The sequence below is a fragment of the Cyclopterus lumpus genome, chromosome 7 (assembly GCF_009769545.1).
Source record: "Cyclopterus lumpus isolate fCycLum1 chromosome 7, fCycLum1.pri, whole genome shotgun sequence".
Taxonomy (NCBI): Eukaryota; Metazoa; Chordata; class Actinopteri; order Perciformes; family Cyclopteridae; genus Cyclopterus; species Cyclopterus lumpus.
This window is the reverse complement of record NC_046972.1, coordinates 16,040,667-16,067,651: the sequence shown is the minus strand read 5'-3', so window position 1 is coordinate 16,067,651 and position 26,985 is coordinate 16,040,667. Positions and strand designations below refer to the sequence as shown.

The following is a 26,985-nucleotide window of genomic DNA, read 5'->3' as shown; positions in this document are numbered from 1 at the left end:
TTTAGTTCACTGCTTTGTTTGGTGCAGTGATGAGAGGAGTTTTTACATTTCTCCCTAAGTAAAACATTAGGCAACGTTAAGTACAGCACTAACTTAACTGAGCATTTTCATTTTGTGCTACTTGGAAAGTCAAGTCATGTATTTCCTCATTCTGTGGAAAAGGACAGAGACTATCTAGGACACAGGTGAGGGAAGCCAAATAGTCCACAGACTCCATTTGTACAGACACAAACGAACAGTGCACATAGTTTGGTGAACTTAAACAGTCTGAACCCATATCTGACTTCATGGTGTCCAACTTTAAAAGAATAGTTAAAAATTGTATATCTATCCATACAATCTGTATAAGTAAAAGACGTATTACAGTCAAGATTTATCGTTAACAGAAAACTGCCTATTAGTATTTAAGTAAGCATACTTGTTAAGCAGAATAATCCCATTCAGAGAGTTGTATATCATATTATTATTTGGGTATTATTACTGATGCTTTAATACATAAGTAGTATTTCAATATTACAGCTGGTGGAGCAAATCTAACTACTTTATATCCCATTAGTTTAATCTATAGCACCTTATCCTATTTCATCAATTGATCACACCTTCAAAAAAGAAATCTTAATCTGTAAATTACCTCGAGCTATCAGATCCATGTACAATATTTACGTCTGAAATGCAGAATAGAGGTACAAAGGAACGTTAGTTGTAAATACTAAATAAATTAAAGGTTTAGCAAAATGGTACTGAAGTGCAGAACAAACTATTAATATATATATATATATATATATATATATATATATATATATATAGTTTAGTTACTTCTGTCAAATTTGTCCAATTCTATTAAATGAAATAGTAAGCTAACATTTACCAACATGGCCAGGCGCCAAGAACGTCCGTGAACCTTCAAGTCCTTACTGGGTTCGGCCTGCTCCAGAGTCCAGAGTCCAGGTTAAAGTCAAAGGCTGAATGAACTTTTGCTGTACTTGCTCCTCAGATTTCAAACAGTCGTCCGGTTTCTATGAATCTGCTGACACTGTTTTGGTTTTTGAATCTCGTTTGTTTTTGCAGACTTTCTGTTTTGCCTGACAGCTACTCTTATTTGTTTACATAATACTGCTCTGTTGTGCAAACACCTTATTCTAAGTTCATTTGAATAGTTTCACATCTTCTGTGTGTTTGATTTTTTTGCTGTTCTTGAGATTCTCTTGTGCTGAAATCACTTTGTACCACAAGCTTAAAAAATGCTATATAAATACAATTATTATTAATTATTATTATTGAGCTTTAACCACTGCTGTGCATGTGTGTGTAGACACTTCTTTTGTCCACGCAATCTCCAGGCGGACACAGTGCAACAGATGAACATGATGCTATATAGCGGTTTATTACAAAGGGAATCTACTTTTTGTATTGTTATGAGAAGTTTGAATATACACATTTCTCAGTATGAGTGTATGTTTGTGAATATGTGTCAGAAGAAAATGAATTCAGTCTCAGATCGACCTAAGTAAATTACCAAATAAACTGCACCTGTTATGGGTGAGGACCAGGTACACACACACAGACACACAGACACACACACACAGGATCCAGAAAAGACAACAAATATCAACAAAACGACATGCATGTTCAGTCGAAGAGGGATCTTATTTGTGTATTGTGGTGGAATCATTTGTAACTCCTATTCACAAGCTTCGGATGAGATGTTTAAAATAATGAGATCCAACAATCAACCTTTAAGCTTCTGAGTATTTAATCCTCCGCAGGAAGGAACAAATCTGCAGGATGATGAACGTTTAGCAGAGGAGCACCAGTGCACATTGGTAATGGGCTCACTTATATACTCTTACTTCCAATGGGTCAGGTAGTACACAAACATGCACACTTAGTGAGTTTGTAAGGGCGGCGGGAGAGGTGACTTCATTGTATTATGACAATTAGGGAGATAGAGTGCTGTCTCAGGAAGGGTACGAGTTTCCGGGTCTTCGAAGGCCGATTCACGAGTTGTACGTTATAGCAGACAGATAAGAGAGAGGTGTAACTTATCGGCAAGGAAGCAGAAAGGGGGGATTTGAGATGAGAATGGGTTAATAGGGGGATACCCATGACTCATGCGATTTCTCAGGAAGTTTAATGAGTGTGCTGAGGAGTATCACGAAATAGGGGCCCCAAAAGGTTCTTGCCAGCCCAAACACAACATGATTATATTGAATATAGTATGATATGATATTCAAACCTGCAACAATTATAAGAGCAGAATTTTTTCCATTACAGTATGCCTGTTACTTTGATAGGACCATGTGTGCCGTGACACAGTGAACTCTGCACATCACGTTTCATGGTCTCAAAGTTTGTCTGACTAACGTGAACTACGGAGTAGTTGTTTTTGGGGTGCTAAAATGACTAAAGACAAACAGGAACAGAAATGCTGTTTTCGCTCACACAACACATCCCTAACACCCCCAAAATCTACAGTTGAATTTTCCCCAAAACACAATCTGTTATTCATTATCAGTTTTTCCTGTAACTGCTCCCATCCCCCTAAACTTTTTTTCACTCTTTCAGGCCTCCCACTCATGTCTGTTTTTCTCTTCGCCCTCTGGGATGAAACAACAGGTCAGCAGTGTGTGTCTTCATCCCCCTTGAACTGTTTATTGTCGTAGTGAGCCCTGTGAAAAGACAGCGACAACCATTAGGTAAACAGCATTGGACGTCCTGCTTGTTGCAGGATAAGAGGCCAGATAAATATTGGGGATAAATTGGACACCCGGTGGGAGAGAGTCGAACAGGAGCGCTTCAGCGTTAAACGCTGGAGGGATTTAACCACGTAGCTTTCTTTAGTCTGAAATCAATAAGGAGAACAATTTCTGAGGAACATTTTGCTGCACTGCATTTATCTGACAGCTTTAGTTACCGGTTACTTTGCAGGGTTAGGGCTTTCACACAAAACATAAGAAGAGCTTATAGAATATAATGCTTTGTTTTAAATTAAACTGCAATCTACAAGTACAGCTGAAACAATTAGATGATTGACAGAAAACCATTTACTATTCGTAAAAAACATTTTATGGTTCCAACTTTTTTAAATGTGAAGACCTGCTGCTCCTTCTAATTATTTATTGATGTTGAGGTTTGGTTGGTCTAAACAAACATTGTTACAGTGTCACTTACGGCTCTGTGTAATTGTGATGACATTTCTCACTATTTTCAAAATGTTTTGAGACCAAACAATCAATTGATTAATGAAGGAAATAATACACTGATTATTCCCGAATGAAAAAAATCCTCAGTTAATAGAACAAACTAAGCTCCACCTCAACCAACTACAACATAAAGATACTGTTTTTACTCAAAAGCATGATACATAATAATAATCTAATGACAATGGAATTTGTCTTCATTAAGTACTTTTAATATTTGAAATACCTTTTCCTGATTATACTTGTATACTTTTACTGAAGTAACATTTTAAATGCATGCATTTGACTTGTAATGGAGTGTTTTTACAGTGTGGGGTTAGTACTTTTATTTAGCAGAACGCTTCCTCCACCACTAGAGCTAAATCATGGATATCTCAGTAGTTTGGTCCTGATATGGGATGTAAGGACAACTTAAACTCCTCACAGACAGACACAAGTGTCTTCTCTTTGTCACTTGTCCCGTCCAAACTCGGCCTGTGTGAGACTCTTTCATCTTTCTCCTCCTCATTAGCAGAACCAGAATGAATATTCCAATTAGGGACTGTCAGCTAGCTTTGCCAAAAGCATCCTCACATGCTGCCAACTGGAAACATTTGACAGAAAATTGGTGATGGTTGCAGTAGTCAAACAAAAGCACATTAAAGAGGTGGAACTATTCCAGACTTCCCAAATGCAGAGCAAAGAGTTCATCTTTTTCTGAGAGTATCCAAGGTCTTACAGGGGCAGATCAGATTAGATTCACAGTTACGGCTTCAAGGGCATGTGGTTTATTTTTTTAGGAGGATGAGGAACGTTAATTCAACGAACTGTGCTTGAGCTTGAAAGTGGCTAGTTGTTTTCTGTGGGAGCAAAGAAAAAAAAAAATCTAAGACCAATATTCACAAGAAATATCTTTTCCATGTATATTCTTGTGAATATGAAGAAACACTACTACTTGGGCTGTATGTTGTGAAATATACCAGTGCTCCTGGTAATTAAAGTAACAGATATTAGCGGTTGAAAGGGCCAGAGAGCGGGATGTCGAGGGGACGTCACTTACTTATCTTACAATCGCAATGAAGTTGCAATTAATGTATTAAAATATGTTTCTCAGCCTCAAGTAACTTCTCATCTTCTCATCCTGCTCTCACAGATGAGGAGGGGGGATTTCAAGACAATATTGTTGACAATGTTGACCTAGAATGAGGGTGTGGACACAATAAATGATACATCTGCATATAATGCAGTTATATAAAAGCCCTGCATAGAAATACTGTATTCTGAAGCTTATACTTTTTCCCAACACGTTGTCTGAGAAAGAGAGGAGTTGATTCAACTGCATGTTTAATAGTCACTTTTTTCAAAGACAAGTAATTGTTATGTTCCTCCTCACTTTCTGAGACCTTCTCTTCTTACCGTTCCAGTTCTAGATTTTAAATACAATGGTGATAGCACCTCTTAGGGTTCAAAGACTTTGGAATGACTTGATATCAGGGCAGCATGCATTGTTTCTTCATTTGTTTATTTTAACACATTGGTCCCTCAGAAGAAAACCAAAGAAGGGGCTGGGGAGGTGATAAGAAAGGTTATCAGGAATAGTGTGGTGAAGAAGAAGAAGAAGAAGAAGAAGAAGAAGAAGAAAACAATGTGCATTTTAATGCAAAAACAAACATTACAACAGCAGCAGCGCTCACATTGTCAGCAGAGTTTAACAGCTTCACAAAGGTATTACAGGGCTGTTGTATTGGGGCTGCATTATACTGTACGAATAACTGTGGGTCAGTGGTTAGCAGGTCCGTCTTTCAGACAGAGGATCGGCAGTTCAATCCCATCATAGCCGAGTAGTCGATGTGTCCTTGAGCAAGACATTTAACCCTGAATTGCTCACCGTAGACAGTGTATGATTGTAAGTCGCTTTGGATAGAAGCGTTAGTGAAATTAAATGTAATGTAATGTAATGACATCCTGTCCATTCTTCTCTCTAAGCTGCAGTTATAAACCCATAAAATAAAGCCCATGACAAAGAAGAAACTAGGGCTGTCCTGGACCAAAGAAATCTTTAGTCGACTAACACTGATACAATTCAGTCGAAGATTAGTTGATTTTCATCAACAAACATGTTTCTCACATTTCTCCGCAAAGAATCCCACAAAAGAACCACTTTGAATCTTGTAATTACCGTTGATGTGTTCACAAGTGTCTTGGAAATAAGTAATTCATATATAAAACCAATGTTGACTATGACCAAAAAGATTGATTAGTCAACTAATTGACTAAAAGGGGACAGCACTAGAAAAAACACAATGTTTCATGTTTCAATTAATTATTACATTTTTGTTCTTATTTCTGATATTAAGTATCTCGTGACTTAATTATAAGATAGTAACTAATAAATAAGAAATGTACTCTCTAGTAATAGAGCTTTTTCTCGTGAGACATTTTAATATGGCATCATAGAAAAAGCACAGGTGTATTTGTATTATTGAATTATAATGGGACATTACAGCTTCCCATCAGGGAATCAAGTATTTAAATGGATTCATAATTATAATCCAGCAATGTAATATTTGTTCTGTTCTGCACAATGAGTACTTTTATTATTAATTATTAATTATTGTATTACTCATTGTGTACTTTATATTTTGATGGTGATCATTTTCCACTTTTACTTAAATAAGAGTTTGAATACAGGATGTTTCTTCTCAACCGAGAGTTGCTACAAAATGAGTCCATCTTTCCCCACGTTTTAACATGGAACCTGCCTCTACAGTGCGACACGCAATCGCACGTGCGTTTTTAACAGATTCCTCTGCTGCCGCTCACGCTCTCGTACGCATGCGCGCTGGTCGTAGTGTCATCATCACCATCCCAGAAGCTGTCCAGTCTGTGTGGTGGTACCCCGAGCTGCTGGAGGATCAACGTGTGGCCATTTGTCAGGAGAAAGGACACGCCGGCCGGGAGACACCAACTCTCCGCTGAACCGAGCCGCCACCGGAGAAAGCCGAACCTCTCAACACCGCGCCTCGGTGAGTGGACGCGTGCGTGGTGGACGAACCGTTGAGACAAAGAGGCTGCTGCTGAATCAAACGGCTCTTTTGTTGTTTCCGCTCACATCTCTGTGTGCTTAACTTGCGCGGTGTGACTAACTCAAGTTGTTAATTAGCCATTATTACCATCCCGTGTATCACCTGCTTCCGTTGTCGTTTATTATTTCCTTTAACCACGACAGGGCGTTACATTACATGCTTCACAACCAGCTCCATTAGGGCACCTTTCAAACGGCCGTGGCGTGCCGCTATGTCTACATTCACAAGGGGAGAAAGTGAGGCTGGACCGTCCGCATCTAACCGCATGCTGCCGCGCTGTTTGACAGCCCGTGGGCTCCGGGTCGCTGCGTGGGGTCGGCACGGAGCCAGAAGCACCAGGAGAGCTCATCCCGGGCTGTGGGTTACTTAACTGACGTGCTGTTCATGCTGCACAGAGCTGAATGAGTTCAACAAGCTGGCTCTTTTGAAGGTCCGAGCTCAATGGAAAAGATCACACGAGAGCCACACGCGCTGCTTCTCGTGCAGTCCTCATTGTCAGCTGGAGTGGCTTGTTGTCTAATTTTGTGGCCAGGGGATATTTACAACAAAGTGAGCGATTGTCATGTCCTTTGCCATGAGTGTGGTGGCCTGAAGAACGAGCACAGGAGCTGGATTCATGCTAACATCCAACCTGCTTTTCAAAGTTCCCTTTGGTGAGTGCATGAATGGCCCCTGAATCTCACTTCTCTGGAGCACTTAACGTTGAATTTTCCTCACTTTGGGTTTGCAAACTTCTTTTATATTAGTCAGATCTAAGTGAATTGTGCAATGGACTAGGGATTTTGAAAGTTTCTGTTCTCAGGAATTGTCTCATCAGGTTTTTACTGCTGCTCCAAAACAAACCTATCCAGTTGTGTTTTTGTATTGCACTTTCCCACCCAGGGCATGTCCTGGCACCCAAGCTTAACTCTCATAGATGACTGTTGTGGGTGATTGTTGGCAGGTATCTACTGCAGAAAGTAGTGGATTACATGGATAGTGCTTTAACGTTGGAGGGGCATCAGTTACAGAATAGTGAGTTGGTTTGTGGATTTCTGATTCAATTTAAAAGTTCCTGCATAAAATCAAGCTAATAGATGAGCAAGGAAGTGTGGGAAAGATTAATAGGAAAAGTCCCCAGTAGAACCAGATGTGTGGCGAGCTTCGGCCCGAAGTTGTTAGTTTCTGCCGGGCCTCCTTCATTCATTCATTGGACAAGCTGTTGGTTCCACAAGCTCTGCACATGACCACAAGGAAACACTAAATATGTGCAACACAGTGTCCTTGAGCGAATTTCTGCATGTGTGCGTGCATGTTCAGGCCAGGCACAACTGGTTGAGGCCATGCAAATCGCACATTTGAGCAAGCAAGTGCACGCATTTGGAGTGCCCTCAGGATTACGGAAGTGTTTGAGAGAAGGATGGGCCGACATTGAAGATAGTTCATGCCTGGGAGGTTAAGATGGTCATGTGTACTAAGCTGACAAGTATTTCTCAACCATTAAGCTGAAGAGAACAAACGTATAATGCTTGATAATAGGACTAACATTGTATCAGTGATCTTATTTAGTGATCTAAACAGGCTTTGTTATGATCTCATGATCAGTCGATTATATATTAGTTGATTATTTAATTATTTGTGCGATTAGAGTTTATAGATATGTCATGCTGACTTTATTAAAGAAATCACAGTCATGATTAGTGTTAAGTTTCACTCACTCATTCAGGAAAGGAATGTTACTAACCCCCTACCTTCCTTCGCTTCCCAGCCATCACAGGTTTTCTGACACTATCCTGTCTTTTGTGAGTACTACGTAGATAATTTGGGAAATCCAGCAGGCCAGACAACATCTTAATATTTTTTTTTTTTTTTTGTGACAGTATTTGTCCTGGAGTTGAACCGTGTAGTTATTAGGCCAAAAAAAACAGCATAATTAGGATTTTGCACATATTAGTTCTAACATTTCCACAATACTGAACATATAATTTGTTGTTTAGGGCATTTCAGGTAACGCCAGCCCCTCGACACAGTTTGGTGAAGGGAGCATTTGTTATTGAAGAATGAATGGCCTCTTTGATAAGTCATTCAGGAGTTGTCCTGCACACACACACACACACACACACACACACACACGTACACACACACATACACACACACACACACACACACACACACACACACATACACAAACAGACACCTAACTAAGCTCCAGCATAGAGCACTGGGACCTCAGAGGAGATGGAGAGTACCATTGGTGAAGCCTGCTTCCTGCTTAAGTCCAGGCCATGAACTGAATATCACAATCCCTCTCTGTCTTTCTTACACTTGATTTGGTTGCTGTCTGTGTCTGACGTATATAAAACTCTGAATTTATTACAAAGAGACTGGCAGACAACCAGGAGATGGAGGAGTGGTGGGGGTGCCAATAGTGATGACATGTATGAGTATTAAGTTGCTTTTTAAGTTGGAATAATTGTAGATGTGTCCTTTATAATGGGTTATTTGGTTGCACGGAAGTGTTGACAGTGGAAATGGTTTCATGACACATATTTTTGACATAAATTCTGATTGCCATCAATTCGATTACATCAAGGAGAAGCCATGATGCCCGCTAGTTAGTGTCGCTATCACCACAGTCCACATGCACTTCCTGTCAGGCGTTCTCGATTGACAGGAAACATGAACGCCTTTATGTAAGCTTTTACAAAACCTTAGATTTCTGTTTCCCATGAATAATACAGGGACAAATTCATTACCATTTGGTCTCAAGTCTTTCATTGAGACACAATTCAATAGCTCTTTTTTTGCATCATGGCTGGAGTTATGACAGAATGTCAGTTGTTGTCTCCCTGATGTGTCACATTCTGGCACATATAAATGCAAAAAGGGCATGCATATATGAAAAGGGAAATAAATGCCGGTATGGTTGTGTGTGTGTGTGTGTGTGTGTTTGTGTTTGTGTTTGGCCTATATCCTTGTGTGACCTGATAGGAGGACACGTGACTGTGCGTGATCAGGCCTCTGAGACCAGCAGTGACGTTGCTTTTTCAGGCACAATGTGAGCACAATGCTTTTGAGCTGCAGTGAAAAGAGGAACTAGAATATTGCTGCAATTTTTAGTATCCTGTGTTTGTTTCTCCATTTAATAAACCAAGGGCTGGTATGTCTTTGCGAGTCATAGGCCCTGGATGACTTTTCATTACACGTCATTTACTTTCTGAGGATGTAAGAAATTAAAGGTCTTAGTGTTTGAGTATGACATTTAGTTGGATGCAATCGCGGCCCTCCAAGATTTTGTGGCTGATCAGTTGCTTTTGTTGTATATGATTTTTAATTTGAACTATATGTCTTTGTTGTATCACTAATATTAACAGTAACATTTACTGCTGAATGAAAACACAAAATCATGCTCACACTCACACAGATGGTCTGTTTAGATTTCCATGGTGGTGCTGTAGTTTGATTCTCATGTACTGCACAGGATACAACCAGATGGGCAAAATGAGTCATTTCATGACTGTTACTGTTGGGGTATGTGCGGTGTGTCAACTCTCACTAATAGAAGAGGCAAGTAACGAGGAAGTGGAACTGTTTGCCTACATCATTGCATGTTAGTTATACATGTTGTGCTTTAGTAAACAATTACATAAACACATTGGTTGTTTGGATATAACTAGTGATGACACAGCAAAAAAGTCACACCCACAAGGCATGGTAAACGAGTTGGGCTCTTTTGTTTCAAGATGGGTTGGTTGCGTTGCTGACATTGCTGCAGACCCAGTCCGCCACAGTGTGCCAGGAGCCCTGTCCCTCTTTGCAGGGCTCATTACGTCCGGGGCCCTGTAAAGAGGCCCCAGACATTCACCCTGGACCTTTCCAAGCGGATCTAGAGCCGGTGTGCGGATATCTGTTTTATTAGTTTGGACCTTTTGATACTCCAGCTCTGTACTTAAAGCCCCAGTGTGTAAGATTCAGTGGCATCCAGTGGTGTGTTGCAGATTGCAAAGAAATCAATTCCAAAGAGGATTAGAATTTATACTTAAAATATAACTAAATAATGTTTATAGAGCAGCAACAGTTACTTTTACAATAACAAATTATTTAGTATAGTGTAAGTATTTAGTCAATAATATGTCACTGGAAACAAATGTAAAAAAACAACAACAAAAAACATTTAAAGTTTATGAAGAACACAGACATCAGTCAGCATCAGTGATTCCTTCTCCTTCTGGCCTCCTGGCTGCTTTGTCTCAGCCTGCATGGTTTGTTCTTGTTTCACAGATGTAACGACAAAGTATTGGCTTTCTACTCGAAAATATGTTATTGCATGTATAGTAACGAGTGTCGTTTGGCTGTCCATGACAAAGACCTAAAACATCAGTAAAAGTAATGGAAGAATAAATGACCACATGGAAATTTGTAGAACACCATTTGACAATGTCAATTAAAGGGGAAGGATTTTTGTTAAAAAGCCATAAAACAGCAGAAGTGAATTATATCATCGTAGTACATTGTAATATCCTACCAGGCCAGGAGAAACTCTCAATTTAGATCAACTACAAGTTCACATCTCTAAATAAATAAATCACTGTTCTTAAAGTTTTGGTACTAATGAAATGGAGTATTGTACCGTTTGAAAGCCAGGGTATTGCGATACTTTTCTAGTATCGGTATACCCTGCAACACTACTAGCTATATGCTGTAAGAAATTAAAGAATAATGTAAAGTCTAATTATTTTTTAATGCACGTAAATAATGGACGGTTGTTGGCCCAAAACCAGAGGCTTCCTTTTCAGGCATTGTGGCACAGAGTGTGCAGTAAACCAGTAATGTACCCCATCTGCTAAACTCATGAGAGCTGTGGTCCACATGATGGAACTCTGCACAGTGCAGATCAACGTTGCTGCTTCTCTGCCCAATAAGAAGCATGTGTGTGGTAACTCTCACACACAAATGACACCACACACATACCCAAATCAACTCAAAGGTCGTTTTTGAGTGAGTGGAATAAAAAAGCGTGTCAGTCAATGAATTCCCCAGTATATATGTTTACTCCAGTTCTCAATTCCCAACCTTCATCATGACGCGTTTCCTTTACAGCCCTGGCCTGCTGCTGCATTGCTGCTTGACATAATCATAACTGTGTCTAAAATAAAGTAGACTTACTGTTCACAGATGGATTGCCTGCCTCAAACACATGTTTGGATTATATTTTTGCTTTCAATTATCTTGAGCGGCACAGTTCTGAGACACCATTTTCCACCAAATTTCTCAAACGTACAGTCTTTGTGCAGACGGAAAGAAAACAAAAGAATGAACTTAAACCTGCATTGAGGGTTGAGAGGTGGGTTATCATTCTCAGTGGGTCACTACTGAAAACCCTTTGATGTTAAACAGACTAGTGATTCAATCTTGATAATGTTAGGTTGTAGTGGATTTTATATATATTTGCACATGTAGATAAGAGAAGTTTATGTTTTAAATTAATACATAAAGAAAGATATGATAATTAATTTGAGATATTATGAGGAATATTCTGGAGGAATGTATTATGAAACATAAGAGAGGATCACTGTTTTATTATTCTGTTTTAATGACAAATGTAATGATTAACTGTATGATGCATGAGAATGAATGAATGTTTTATTGTTTAGACAATAGTTAAAATGGATGCCGATTGAAACCTAATGTGTTGCTTTTATTCGGAAGGCAGGATAATAGGCTTTTATTGTGAAGGGGAACTTCCTGTCCTTGACCGGAAGAGTGAGCTTTGACCTCGCCTGTTTACTAATTGGCGTAGCGAACAGAATGGCGGCATCCTTTGAACTGACCAATGGAACTAACCTTTAGGTGTGAATTTATTTGCATGACCATACTAACGACCGAGCATTTGTTCTGGGGAGACATGGTTCTACTGGTCTGGAGACTCGAGACAGCCCCGGTCTGTGGCTCCCTGGGAGCTGCACTCCGTCTGTGGAGAGTTCCTCCTTTCTGGCCCCATGATCGTGAACGCTACATGAGTATTATCTTTGCCATTAAATATTGTTAAACTTTAACTCGAATCCTGAATTTCCTGCGGCCACGGGACCCGGAGCTTTGAACACGAATCTTACAATAACAAAGACAGCTTGGTGTACTGGCATCGACTGAAACTGCCTGGAATGCAGGAAATAACTGAAAGCTCAGCATCAATAGAGAATGTAATCTAAAACGTGTGGCTTTTTGTTTTTAACACATTTGTCTCACCTTGTTTGACCAGCTTTTCTCTTAACTGGAGACAAATATATCGAACTGTTAGAGGGGGATAAAAGCACAACAAGGTTAAGTTGTTATATGTGTTTCTTCACGTGGGTATTTAGTTATGTAGTGTTAGCATATGTGCCAATTCTTGTAATTGGCACCAAACTTTATTCTTTGTGGTGAGGAGACAGAAAGAAGGAAGTGAAAGCCCCAAGGTTTAAGTTCATGTGATGAGCATCATGTGTCTGCATGCTCTGTGAACCACAGATCTGAATTAACCAGTTAATGTACTGTTACGGGCTGACAGTGTAATAGCATGGTTATTTACAGCATGACCCAGGCTAAATGCCATGTAGGAGAACAAGACGTCGGTCTGTTCATTAGTTATAACTATATTAGTCAGTCCTGTCGCAGTATTTTAGGACCTATTGTTATGTGACCAATGCCAGTCCCTTTTTTTTTCTTCTTTTCTCTATATCTCCTTATGACAGCATTACTCAGATGTTCTTTAAATATAGTATCACCAATCAAACCAACCAAATTTAGTGTCAAGTCCCTGTGGATTGCAGATTTGTGATCCACAGACCATTTAAGGTAAATGGCCCAAACGGTAGCAGATATGAGAGCCGATCCTTAAATAGCTCGGGAACGAGGACATCTAGATGGATGCGTTCATTGAGGAAGCCCGAGGATTTTTGGCTGTTCTGGCAACTTAGGATGTATTGTACTGTATATGTTTCTGAAATGTTTACTTAAATGTTTCATTTAGTTCAGCATTAGACATACAACAGTTTTGTTTGGCTGCTTGGAAGACTAGACTGTGAGACGAGGTTGAGCTGTCAGTCACTAGATAAGTTGGTAGTCTTCAGGGCTGTTTGTTATTTTTACATGCAATTTACATGCTGCCATTTATTTTTCGGGAGTTCTGCCACAAATTCCCCAAATTGCTAATGAGAGACAATTTCCCCGAGAGTGGTACGATCAGGTTTGCTAAGTTCTTTTATCATTATAATGAAAGTAAATCAGGTTCCTTTGAATGTCAGTCAACACACTAGCCGGTATTCATTACCTGGAGATCTCTCCTTTTTTATTTGAGAAGAGAAATAGTGAGTCTTCTGAGCTTAAAGGTAAAGCTTAAATATTTAGTCCATCTACAGAAATGTAATCTGCAACTGTTTTTTAATTGGAATTATTGTAATTTTCAGGCAAATTACCCAACATTCTTTGGTTCAAGCTTCTAAATCTGGTGCATTTTCTGCTTTTCTTTGTGTTACGTGGTAGTAAACCGAATATCTTTGGGTTTTGGACAAAACAAGACATTTAAAGATGTCACTTTGGGCTTTAGGATATTGTGATGGCTTTATTCCACTTTTGGGGGTCAGGTGGATTGTATTACGCATGCTGGCTCACTGTCGTGGCTGACTGATGGAATGGAAACATCTTTAACGTTACCGAAACAGCAGTGGTGCATACGTTACTTTTAACATGGCGGCAATGGAGACACATTTTGAAAATCGATTTTTAAGTTACTACTACTAACAGAGTCCAAATGCATATATCATGCTTTTGTCTTGACAAAAAGTAAACGGGTCAGGGTGTTGTCTGGACAAAACGCTCTGGGATTGTTTTGCTTTCGGTTTGCGCAGAACAGTTGTACTGTTGTGGTCATTTCCACTTACAGAGCTTACAGAGCACCGTATTGTTGGGCCTCTTCCACACTTCAGGCTTGTGGGCGAGGTTTTTTAGCTGCAGCTTGTCCCCCAGGGGAATGCATGCTTTGACCAGGTGTGGCCATTCTTGCAACACACACTATGTAAATGAACGACAACAAAATTTGTTGACAAATTGCCCCTTCCCTCCTCTGGTTTGGTGTGCTTACACTGGTTAAAGTGGCAAAAGACAGTGTGATCAAAGGATGTTTAGTATGCTTCACCAGCTCAAAATCTACATTTTACACCAAAGTTGTAATCTTTCTATACTGTTCAATAATGTGTCAGCTGCTTATCGTCTGCTGCTATTTCGGCATGTGGCCCAGCAGAGATGCTATTTCTCACCATGACAGCACTTGAAAAAGTATTACAAACATAAATATTTAGTTTCCCTCCCTTTTTATTTTTCCATGTGCAGCTTTCCACGCTCTTCACTCCTGTCCTCCCTCTCTCCTTCCTCATCCCTACATATTTCATCTCGCAGCAAATTAAAAATGCTAAGAAGCAGGAAAGGATGAAACATGTGCTTGTCTCTTTCACCTTCTTACACTATCTATGTTGATTTTGACCAGCTCTGTTTCTCCAACAGGTTTTGAGTCCTGGTCTCTGTGCACCTGGGCTGGCTTGTTCTTCCCCTGTTCTTCTTCGCCGTGAGCAGACATGCCTCCAGCGCCGGGTGGGCCTGTGGTGTACACCCCTCCTGAAGGTGGCTGGGGCTGGGCGGTGGTACTGGGGGCCTTTATCTCCATCGGCTTCTCCTACGCCTTCCCCAAGTCCATCACTGTGTTTTTCAAAGAGATAGAGGTCATCTTCGATGCCACGCCTAGTCAAGTGTCCTGGATCTCCTCCATCATGCTGGCTGTCATGTATGCTGGAGGTGAGTGATATTCCTCTAATTCTATTTTTCTAGGTGACATGTTTTATTGTTTATGCAGTTGACAAAACATTTGAGACTCAGACATTTCTGTTTAGAAGGATGAAATACGTATTCTGAACCCTAATACATTTAAATTGTATTTAATGTAAGGATTCGTTTTCAAGTCTGAATTTTTCTAGATTTTCCGCTCCATTTCAATGTGGCAAATACTAACTAGCACAGACCATGCGTGCGTGCATACTTAACCCTGATCAACAGTCAAAAATGTCTTCTTTCAAATGTGTAAACAAAAGAGCGTCCAGTAGATGGACAGAGTATAATCTAGGCCTGGTACAATAATGATGTTATCGACTTCTTATCTTTCAAACACAAACGTGATAATTTTGTGACCTTGACGTTGCCCGTTGTGTTTATGTGCGTGTTTGTTGACATAAAAATGAAACATAAACAATTAATGCAGGGTGAAGATGACGTTGAGGCTAATAGATGTTTTACCCAATGATTACTGACAAGAAAGGAAGTTTGGAGGAATAAGTCCACATGGACTTGGTTTCAAAGCTGCGCTCCACGGCTCCAGAGTAGGAACTGAGAGGGGAGAGTTCATTTACATGAACAAGATGGTATGTCGATTTTGTTTGAAAACAGTGGCAATGAAAAGTGACAATCTAACTTCTAGCTTAAGTGATGTTACTTTGCACTTTTTGTTATCGGCGGTCCGGACCATTGAGATAGTGGATTGGCAGTATGCTGCCTTTTAAGGAATGAATAATTCATAAATAAATACAAATGTTTATGTGAAAAACTAAATGCACTCTAACTATCAAACATTCATCATTGAAAGGGTGTACTTGCATTATTACAATATTATATTACATTACATCAGTTGTATAGAATAGTCTTAGATGACGATTTAATTCAATTATTAATGGGACAATATAGTTATTGTGACAGGCCGAGCATCCTGATATTTCTGAACTCACGAGATAGTGTTCATGCTGGCTTTACAACAACAAAACTCAGCAGAAGTGCAGCTTGCAGCATTAATAGTTGATGCCATAGTTTACAATAATAAGTGTTTAACCAAGTGTTTAAGTCTTGTGTTTGTCGGTGAATGGTTGTGTTTCTTAAGCCTGTTGCTTTTCTCAGGATTAGAGCGTGACGTTTTATCGTGCACCCTTCACTGAAGCAAAATATAAACAAACAAGCCTACTGGTTGCATTACACTTTCTTAATGGCTAGGGCCCTCGTTTTTATCTTCATGTTTTTATGATAATAAGAAATAAGCACATGTAAAAGATGGAGCGTGTAATTTAATCCAATAATTATTTTTCTAAAATTCAGCGAATATTTCCTCACAGATATTTGGTTGTTGCGATCTCTGCACAACCCTCTTTTTTTTCCTCTGCTTGTGCTGTTTCTCATTCAGTCACACAGTCACAGCTTGAATAACCTGTACTGCTGAAGGGAGAGAAGGGGACAATGTGAGAAATGGATATTCTGGAATGATTGCAAACAAGATATGAATGAAAACAAGGTGCGGTCCGGTTAAAGCTGCTGGAGATAAACAAGAAAAACAAGACCTAATTAATAATTTATATCACAGGGTTTACAGTATGCTGTAAGAGAAGACATGCAAACAACAGTAACTTGTATAAATGAACAGAAATAGGGATCGCAATCAGAGGAGTGCCGTACAAAAATGCTCTATATGCTGGGAATTAGTGATGTTAAGACCCTTAAATCCCTTATATGGAGTTTCTCCATTGGTGAATATTACTTAACTGGTTTGACGTGTAAAAAGAAATCATCCTTCGCCATCTTAAATTAGTGTGTCAGCACGCTAATATGTGCTTCACTCTAAAGAAAATGTACAGCTGAGGCTGAAAGGAATATAATTAGTTTTGCATGTATGGTGTGGTCATAACAGAAACAGAAACAGGTAAACAAGAGGTAACCATGAGTGGGAGAGGACTGACTTGGAGTTCTGCAAAATAATCTGATGTTTGCTTGTCATCTGGGCCGGAGAGAACAGACAGAATATGCTAAAGTCCACACATGTTTATGTGTGTAGTAGCTCTTTACTGACTCTTTTATTTGCACTTCTGGAACAACAGCCATTACATTTACATGTTAAGGGAGGATTTAGGAAAAGCAAAAAGACTAGTTTCAGATCAGGTTTCTCTCTTTCTCTCTTGACACAGGGCGACTTCCCTCCTAATTCAAAGGCACTCTTTCTCCCTCTCTCCCAGGGTATTTGATAACCAGCACACCCTAAAAGTAAGACACCATCAGCTCGTTTGCTCTCTCAGTCTCGGTTTATATCTAAAAATGGTATCTGTTCCTTCCATTCCACTCATTCATCCTCTTCAGAGCCGTAGGTTTAGGTATTTAGGAGAGGAAACTGCTGAGGGGGAAACTGAGGGGAGGAGTGAAATTGCGTAACAGGAGCCAGATGTTGAAGTAGTTTCTCTTTGTCCCTTTTTTTCTTCTACCATTTCAAAAACCAGCTAGATCACCAGTTACTGACGTCATGAAGTAAGTAGGAAGTTTTTAAGTATTAGGGCGTGTATGGCCATAACCACATTACTCACTAGTTACACATGAGGCAGTGCACGTACACACACTGACTTCCACAAATAAACACACAGATATTAGTTTATTGTGGCTGGATGACTAATAGTGTGGACCAGTTAAAAATGTACGTTATGCTCTGCATGAAGGAAGAGTGGGATTCTTTCACCTCCCTTATTTGTTTATTTGTTTCAAGGCATGAGACATGCTGCAAAATAAAGGAGTTTTATCATTCTCATGTGGGAATATCGTCACTTCTTTTTTTAATGGCCCGTCACTCACTACTAATTTGTCTAATCGTCATGGCTTTAAGGGAGTGGTGGAAATACAAACAAAAACTGGACACAGTGCTGATATCTGACTTCTCTTGAAGAAAGAGTGTGTACATTTGTGCATGAGTGCACATCAGCTCGTTTTAATGCAATAAAGGCTTAGGATTACAGGATAGTGATATGATTTAGCATGAGAAGGAAAGTTGAGATTTAAGCCGATTTAGCAAAAGAATGAATAAAACACTATGAAGTTGAATTATTGTCTGCTTCCCGGAGAACAGTAGACACATATAAACCACTCAGTAGACACTTCAAGGTACAGTGGCACAATCTTCTAATGCAACCCAGTGCAACTGTGCTGCCATAAAGTCTATTTTATGACCTCATAAAGGTGTTATAATAAATAGTAAAGCGCCAGAACAGTTGCCTGAACAGCATCATACAACTCACTTGAGTTAAGTTTTCTGAAACTTGGTTATTTTGCTCAATCCATCTTAAAAAGGCAGTCAGTCATTTAAAAAAATAAAACTCCTCAAGTCTTAAATGCAAATCTACACACTTTGCACAGTCAGGATAAGCAAAAGCTAAAAATAGACTGGGGAATAGCTCGTCACAGTTGTGGATGCTGTGTCAGAGTGAAGCTGAGAACAGGCCTTTTCTTTCCTCCACCCGGTGTCATTCCTTTCTTTCACAGAGAGATGGACGGAGGGGGACAACGGACCGTTTATATAATTCCTCTGAGAACACTCCTCACTGCCCTCTTTGTGTTACGCCGTGCAGCAACAAAGATTGTCACTACTGATTTGTTTACGTGTGCGTGAGCGTTGAGTGGATCCAGATTCATTCCTGTCCTTGTACAGGTTCACTTGTGTTCACCACAAAGCTCCAAAACAACTCCGATTCATGTCGGTGTGTGCGATGTGTGTTCTGGTGGAGCCTCTGCGCTTGCCTCTTTGATCTATTGCTTGACTGCAACATGGAAACCCACCACCCCCGAACAAGGCAACCCACCAAGATGGGCTTTGTGCCAGCTAGTCAGACCCTCGTTGACAGAGAGGTATTTAGGGATTGCGTGAGTGAACGCTCGTGCATCCAGAGCTGCCCCCGGCCACCGTGGTCAGCTGCCAAGTTTCAAGGGCGAAGCCATCGTGGTCTGTGTGAAGGACCACCCCCCCCCCCCCACCCCCCACCACCACTGGTTGTGATGCCAGCTGAGGGCAGAATGGTATTGATATTTGAATGAGTGCATCTTCAGACATCATTAAAATGTTTTGGGGGTGTTCATCTCGGTGTCCGCAATCTTAGTTTTCCCATCTTCTTTCACACATAATTAGGACTGCAACTAACGATTGTTTTCATCATTAGATAATCAACAGATCATTTTCTGGGGTTGAACAATCAAACTTTTTTTTCAGACACAAGGTCCTGATAGTACAAAACATTAAATAGAATAAAATACATACAAAATCACAAGTAAAATACATAGAACTACGAATGCCTTATAAATAGACAGCTGTACCAATGTCTCCACAGCTGGGACTGGGAGCGCGTGATCATTGTTCTGCTGATTATTGTTTGAAAAGAAAAGTGGTGGAAAAAATGTCTTTGTTAATAATAACCTGCAAAGCAGCAACTCCTCTCATTTGAGTGGCTGGAATAAGAAAATGTTTGGCATTTTTTTAAATAAAACAATTGATTATCAAAAAAGAGTTGGATTAATAGTTGTCTCAGCTCTGAACATGATATTCAGTATTTATGCCATAGGAATGATCTTCTTATTTGACGTGGTGCCCTGTGATGCAGTACAGTTGCACACAGAGCTGCTGTATAGATTCATCAGACTTTACTTTGTATTCACATTCAGCCGTCTGAGTCCATGTGAGGCTCATTCATAGTGAAGTTGGCACGCAAGCTGAGCAAGTGGAACGCCTCCACTCTCTTCTCTTCCCCTCTCTCCTCTTCCTCGTCTCTTATTTCCTTCCTTTTCTCATTTTTTCTCTTCTTCTATCCTCTTCTTTTCTCGTCTCCTCTTTTCTTCTGTTATTTTTTCCTCTTGTCCTCTTCTCTTCTTTCCTTCTTCTCTCCTTCTATCCTCTTCTTTTCTCATCTCCTCTTTTCTTCTTCATTTTCTTGCCTCTTCCTCTTTTTCCTTCTTCTCTCCTTTTGTTCTCCTTCTCGTCTCCTCTTTTCTTTTGTTCTTTTCTCTTCTTGTCCTCTTCTCTTATTTTCTCTTCTCTTCTACTCTTATTTTTAAAGCCTGTGCTCTGGTTCCCTCTTAGTTTTATTAGTCTTTAAGGCACTGCATGGCCACGGGACTATTTCTCTGAGATGCTTTTGGTTTATGAGCCAGGAAAGCCCCTCAGATCCTCCAGTTCTTCTGTTTTAGATGTTGCAGAACAAAAGTATTTTGTGATGCTTCTTTCATTCCCATGAACAGCCTTCCAGAGGAGCTGCATATATTAATATTTTTAAACATGAACTAGAAACTAAAAAATCTATTTAGTTTCATTTTTATGTAGTGATTTATAATATTTGTGGTTTTATAATGTGTGCTTATTCTAATATTTCTTACTTTTTTTTGTTGATAACATTGTATTTGTGACCAATATGCTTTTATTCTTTGTTGATTGTATTGACACAACTTTATAGTTTTGTCAATCGCTTATAAAGCACTTTGAAGTGCATTTAATATGTTCAAAAGGGACTTTGATTTTTCTTCTCTCTTCCTCTTCTCTTCTTCTGCTTCTATTTTGTCATCTTCTTCTAATTTTTCTTCTCTCCTTTCCCCTTCTGTTCACTCTTCTCCTCCTTTCTTCCCTCTCTCCTTACTTTTTTTTATCTCCTATCCTACATTACCTCCCACTCTGACATGTGCTATGCAATACCTTCCACTGCCTGGCTCCCTCCTACTCACCCTTTCACCCTTTCCTCCTTACTTCCCTCCCTTCTTCCTCCATGTAACACCCATGCAACTGCTGCTGTTACACAATCAAGTCATAGTCCCTATTTTATTTTTACCATCATAGCACCACCTGTTGGTGAAAGGTTGAAGTGGTGAGCTGATGAAATTACATTGTAACTGCGCCAATATGTCTTTGTCACTACCTGCACATGTGCATAGGGCTGCAAAAAATGCTTATTTTATTTATTGATTAATCTGCAGATGAATTGACTGTCTTCAAATGTTTTGTCAAGTTCAAAAGCTAGTAAATTTATTCAGGACCATTATGCAGAACATGTTCCCAATGTAAAGCTGTAAAAAATAAAAAAAGTTAGATATTCAATGATGTATGACAAAAACATGCATTTGATCCTTGCATTTGAGTAGCTGCGTACCAGCAAAAGATTTTGCAAAATGTCCAAATAGTTGCAGATTAATTTGAGATAATCTAATCAATTACTGCTTTTGTCCCATTCACTGTAATGTATCTATGCTTTATATCACCTCTCCTTCTCCCTCGTCTCTCCAGGTCCAATCAGCAGCATCCTTGTGAACAAATATGGCAGTCGACCAATCATCTTAGTCGGAGGTTGTCTGGCTGGGTCGGGACTCGTCGGGGCTTCCTTCTGCCACACTGTGGAGCAGCTCTACTTCTTCATAGGAGTAGTGGGAGGTCAGCATTTGACTCACTCCCAACATAAATGTACCCTTTGAAGTTGAGCCAGAGTAGAGTTTAACTGGTCATGTAGTTGCTGAAATGACTTTATACTCACTGGAAGCTCTGGCGTTTGTGTTTAGTATGTCCATTTAAACTGAAAGATTTTCTCCCGCAAACAATTATCTATTCACCAAATGTATTCAGTTATGTTCCTTCCTCGTGGTGATGTCTTCCAGCTTTATAGTCCATTGATCAGTATTGTGACTTCTCGATTTTTATATATTTTAGGCATGAAATATGATGCAACTGGATAGCTGTTTTTATATCCTATTCCACATGTTGAAAATAAATGGTACCCTTTTTGGTCAAAATAAATCATTAGTTTACTTGTATGTGGATGGCTGTTTTGTTTGCCATACTTTTGTCATCTTCTGCTCATGTAACCTCTGTTCCCCTCCCACCCTTCTCTCTCCAGGTTTGGGACTGGCATTCAACTTGAATCCAGCCCTCACCATGATTGGTAAATATTTCTACAAGCGGCGTCCCATCGCCAACGGCATCGCTATGGCGGGCAGCCCCGTGTTTCTGTCTACCCTGGCTCCTCTCAACTCCTGGCTGTACGATGAGTTTGGGTGGAGAGGCAGCTTCCTCATCCTGGGAGGACTTCTGCTCAACTGCTGCGTGGCCGGCGCCCTGATGCGCCCCCTTAAACCCAATGCGCAACTGTCCAAACCCGACACAGAGGCAGACGAGGTGAAGGCGGTGGAAGCAGTACAGCCGCAGCCAAAGAAGACGGTCCTGCAGACCATCAACTCCTTCATCGACCTGACGCTGTTCAAACACCGCGGCTTCCTGCTCTACCTGTTTGGCAACGTCATCATGTTCTTTGGCCTCTTTGCTCCACTCGTCTTCCTCTCTAACTATGCCAAGAGTAAGGACATCAGCAAAGAAAAAGCGGCCTTCCTGCTGTCGGTGTTGGCATTTGTTGATATGTTCGCCCGGCCCTCCATGGGCATGCTGGCTAACACCAAGTGGGTCCGGCCCAGGGTGCAGTACTTCTTTGCTGCTGCCGTCCTCTACAACGGAGTGTGTCACGTGCTGGCGCCGCTGTCAGTGGACTACACGGGATTTGTCATCTACGCTATCTTCTTTGGTTTTGCTTTTGGCTGGCTGAGTTCGGTGTTGTTTGAGACACTGATGGACCTGGTGGGAGCTCAGAGGTTCTCCTCAGCTGTGGGTCTGGTCACCATCGTGGAGTGTGGGCCGGTGCTGTTGGGCCCACCGCTAACAGGTAAAACATCCACGATGTATAACAGGAAAAGGGAGGGGTGGAAGGTTGTATTTATTTAGATGGCATCAACTCCTCTTTTGTAACACCAACACTGAGAGTTGTGAGTGTGATCATTTAACTTGGGGATGCTCAGTCATTGGGTCAGGATCAGCTCAATACTGACCTTATTATCTTATTATGACGATCCACCGTGTTCCCACTCACACACAGATAATACCCCATTTTGACTGATTTAGATCTCTTTCAGAAGTCTAATCAGCCAGAATGACTGTGAAGGTCTGAGGGCCTTTGGATATCCATCCATTTGCTACATTGAGCTGATGTTGATGTGTTAAGTTACTAATATTGCTAACTATGCCATTTGAAGTTGGCTTACCAAAAATAGTTTACATTACATTGCAGACACAGCATATGCAGCTGGGATATAATGGCAAAGTCAGTGGTAAAAATGAATGTTAAATTTGACTTCTCTTTCTCTTTTGTCCACCTTCAGGTAGTTTCTATAACTACTACCAGCACTATGACTACACCTACATTTCCTCTGGCATCATCCTCATAATCGCAAGTATTGTCCTCTTCGTGGGAATGGGCATCAACTACCACCTGGTGGCGCAAGAGAAGAAAAATGAGGAGAGAAAAGAGAGGGAGGAACCCAAGGAGGAGCGAACCGCCATGTTGGCTCCTCCCTCTCCTTCAAAATCTGACGAAGAGGCGGAGGTGAACACCACACCAACTGCTCTCATGCTGGATGAAGTTGCCAAGATGGACGAGGACACGGTGTAGAAAACAGAACAAAAACAGACTCAAGAAGGACGCACACACTTCACAAAAACACACACGAGAGATGCAACAACCACACGTCATCTTAATAGCGAGATGAGATCCGTGTACACAACCCTGAAGCCATAGAAACTTACTTTTATCTTCAATAAAAACTGAGACTTGCTTTTCGCCGCGTTGATACCTCTGGTTTTTGGTTTTTGGCGTGCCTTTCGTGAACACAAGTCCTCCAGGAGAACACCATTTGTATATTATATAAACACCAGATAGACACACAACAGACAGAATGACTGTAAGATGAAAATCCAGTAAACTAACGAGGACTTTACTCTCAGGGCCGTAAAGGTTCAGAACCTCACACAGAAACGCACGACCTCGACTCCAGCCGAGGCTCAAACAGTACATTTGTTACAGTACTTAAAAAAATACTGGACATTTACCCTCACATCCAACATACTTACATTGCTTCACTTCTCAAGGGCTGGACAGGAATTAAAAGGACCCATTCATATTTATGTAGATACAGTAAATCTATCTGTTCACACCTTAGATCAAAGTGCGAAATTCCCAGTTTTTATTTTGATTTATGCTAAAAATTGAAGAACAATTTATGAGGAAGTTCATCAACAGAGGGAGTTGTAACATGTAACCCCTAGTTGTGGACATTAGGCACAAAAATTGCTTGAAAATGCAAAAAAATAGGAAAGTAAGGAAGTTAAAAACTAATGTAGGAATCTGTGGTAAGTCTCGAGGGTCACATTGCTCGCAGCGTAAGACGCACTGTGAACCGTTTGCTTGTACATAAATATTTGTGCACCTTGTGTGTGTAATTTTGTGTTTTACACCCTCCAACCAGAGCAGCTCATGCATAGTTGTGCTGATAAAGACACATTGGAAGAAAAATGCTCACACGGTCACGCCCCACAGATTTACCTGCTGTGTAACCAGCAGTCACAATATTACATTACACCCCACGCTGTTCTTCTTTTTTTGGAGGGGACGGGTAAAAGGCTGTTATTGAACCAGATAGATGGGTTGACTCGGTGTGTATGTGGTGCTTTGAACTGCCAAATTCTCTGAACTGCTAAATTGCACGCAATCCTAGGTTTTCATAATTTTGGGTCATAGGAGTTGCGTATCTGATAGCGTTTTTAAAAAAACTTTATAGCGAATAACACATTGTAGTTTACAATTATATTAAAAAAAACTTTAAAAAATCTATTTTAGCTTACTGTTTAATGACAATCTGACAACAAGTGTTGGATTTTGATGTCTTTGAATGGACAGGTCTCACAGTTTGTCTCTGAACTGTACAGAATGTGTCATATCAGATTTTTTGTTTGAGTTTGAGTTCAGACTAAAGGGAACAGAAGACGTGAGACCTCTTCAGTCTGAATAAACGTATTTTCATTTTTGGTAGAACAAATGCACGTTTTGAATAATTCACTATTTGGTACAAAGGTTTTGGTGGAAAATGTCTAATTGGATAGTTTGGATGTTCTGAAGTGAGGCTGGATGAGGTACTCAGTCAGTGTGTTACACCCACAGTGGATTGCGATCGGCATGCCAGCAAGACTGGAGTATCAGCAAGTAATATGCTTAAGTGTATGCTATATTTAGAATATTTTCACCACTTAACCACGCTTCCCGACGGGAAACTGAAGCTGTTGAGTCTATTCGCTCTTCAAAGCCAACAGACTACTGGTCTCCCGCTGCCTTGATCTGGAAGTTCGTTTATGTTATTGTGTGACTTTGGTGTTGAAGGTTTGGGTTCACAAATGCCACACAATAACACAAACAAACTAATATATATCTTTATCTTGTGTAACGCCTTCAGTTCCCCACCAGAAAGGGCTGTCTGATGTGAAGGTATAGACAATATATAGATATAGCATACACTTAAACTGATATTGATTTAGTCTAAAATAAGTTTTGTTGGTGACCACTGTAGTAATACACTGACTATGGCTCACACAACCCCACTTACACACACTTAGCATTTTGTTTACAACTTAATAATAATATTTTTTAAGGATGTTTACAACTGTTTTATAACTTTTAATTTAAAGATTTAGATGATATCATTTCAATGTCTGCTAATGTACTCACTAATGTGTATTCATTTGCAGAAGAAAATAGTCTCAAACAAATGCACCATATTACTTAAAACTGCCGTTTGGGGAAATAACTGAGCCCTTTTTTAAACAAATGAAGGCGTGTATTTTTTACTGGTTTTAAAGGATTTACAGAACCACACACAGGGAAAGGAAACTATAAAGTATTGAAAGATGGACACATTTTTGGGTTTGGTCTCTACCTTGAATTTGTTGACAATAACATTAAATATAGATTATGACCAACTTTATCCTTCCTAATCTGAAGAGAATTGTAATTGTTCAAATGAAAGATACAACTGTTATGTATCTGTAATGGAACACTACTTTATTTTTTTTATTACCTTTTACATTGAAGTGGGAATACAAATATGTTAAAAAGGGTGAAAGACTGCAACTAAATCATTTCATTAAAATATGTGAAAGCTATAGTGTTTTCCACAGGTTTTTTTCAACGGTATTGTAGAACCACATGTTTGTGAAAAATAATCATGACAAGGTTTTGTAAATGTTTTTTTTTTCTTCTCTTTTTTTCTCTTGGCAGTTGTTTTTATGTGTATGAATGAATTGTTTTTGTGACTGTTTAATGAATGAATAAACATTTTTTTAAACATTTTTATTATTTTATTTTCTGTTAGAAAGATTTGAAGAAAATGTATTTAATTTTGTTTACAAAAATCACCAAAACACTTGCTTTTACAATAATTACACTCTATGAAATGCATTGCCCCAGTTTGTATCTAAACTACCTGTTGTACAGGAATAGTTTGACACAAAATAAAATATGATTAGCCGTATTTGACATTAATTGCTTCCTTGCCTATTGAGTAACTGGTTGGCTTAGTTTAGTATAATGGAAACATCTGGAAACAGCTTGCCCTATCCCAATGAAGCTGGTGTGTAGCACCTCGAACGCACTATATGACACATTCTAACTTGATTCATTAAATTTGTATAAAAAATGTAAGTTTAAAAATGACAAGTTGTGGTTTTATGTTGGTTTGTGCGTGACTATCTTTTTGATAAAAGCAGAAACCATAATACTGCTGGTTGCCTGTCAGGTAGGTACATAACCATCCAAATGGAGAAATGTCTTTTGTTTTTATTACAGATTCATATAACGTGATATATGAGATATAACTTGTGAATTAGTGAACTTTAGAGGTGCTGGGAGGTGGATGTTATCCTCCGCACCACCCTATCTCACCTGGACGAGGGAGCTATGTGGGACTGCTGTTTATTAACTATAGTCCCTTCCGGGGCTGACTGTGTTGATTGTGTGTGTATT

General features: G+C 39.8%; 1 protein-coding gene across 1 annotated transcript; it reads left to right on the top strand.

Annotated features, from left to right (window-relative positions):
• Window positions 1-6,019: 6,019 nt before the first annotated feature.
• LOC117733216 (monocarboxylate transporter 1-like) lies at window positions 6,020-26,494 on the top strand. The gene is made up of 5 exons (XM_034536670.1): window positions 6,020-6,205; window positions 14,783-15,070; window positions 21,384-21,527; window positions 21,988-22,803; window positions 23,297-26,494. Exons 2-5 carry the CDS (start codon window positions 14,854-14,856, stop codon window positions 23,584-23,586), a joined length of 1,467 nt encoding a protein of 488 aa, XP_034392561.1. The 5' UTR covers window positions 6,020-6,205; window positions 14,783-14,853; the 3' UTR covers window positions 23,587-26,494.
• The last annotated feature ends 491 nt before the right edge of the window (window positions 26,495-26,985 follow it).

Excerpts from the sequence above, each read along its gene's own strand:
- LOC117733216 (XM_034536670.1), top strand. The coding sequence starts at position 14,854 with ATGCCTCCAGCGCCGGGTGGGCCTGTGGTGTACACCCCTCCTGAAGGT. Across the intron at positions 15,071-21,383 it reads GGCTGTCATGTATGCTGGAG|GTCCAATCAGCAGCATCCTT; the intron begins GTGAGTGATATT and ends TCGTCTCTCCAG. Across the intron at positions 21,528-21,987 it reads CTTCATAGGAGTAGTGGGAG|GTTTGGGACTGGCATTCAAC; the intron begins GTCAGCATTTGA and ends TTCTCTCTCCAG.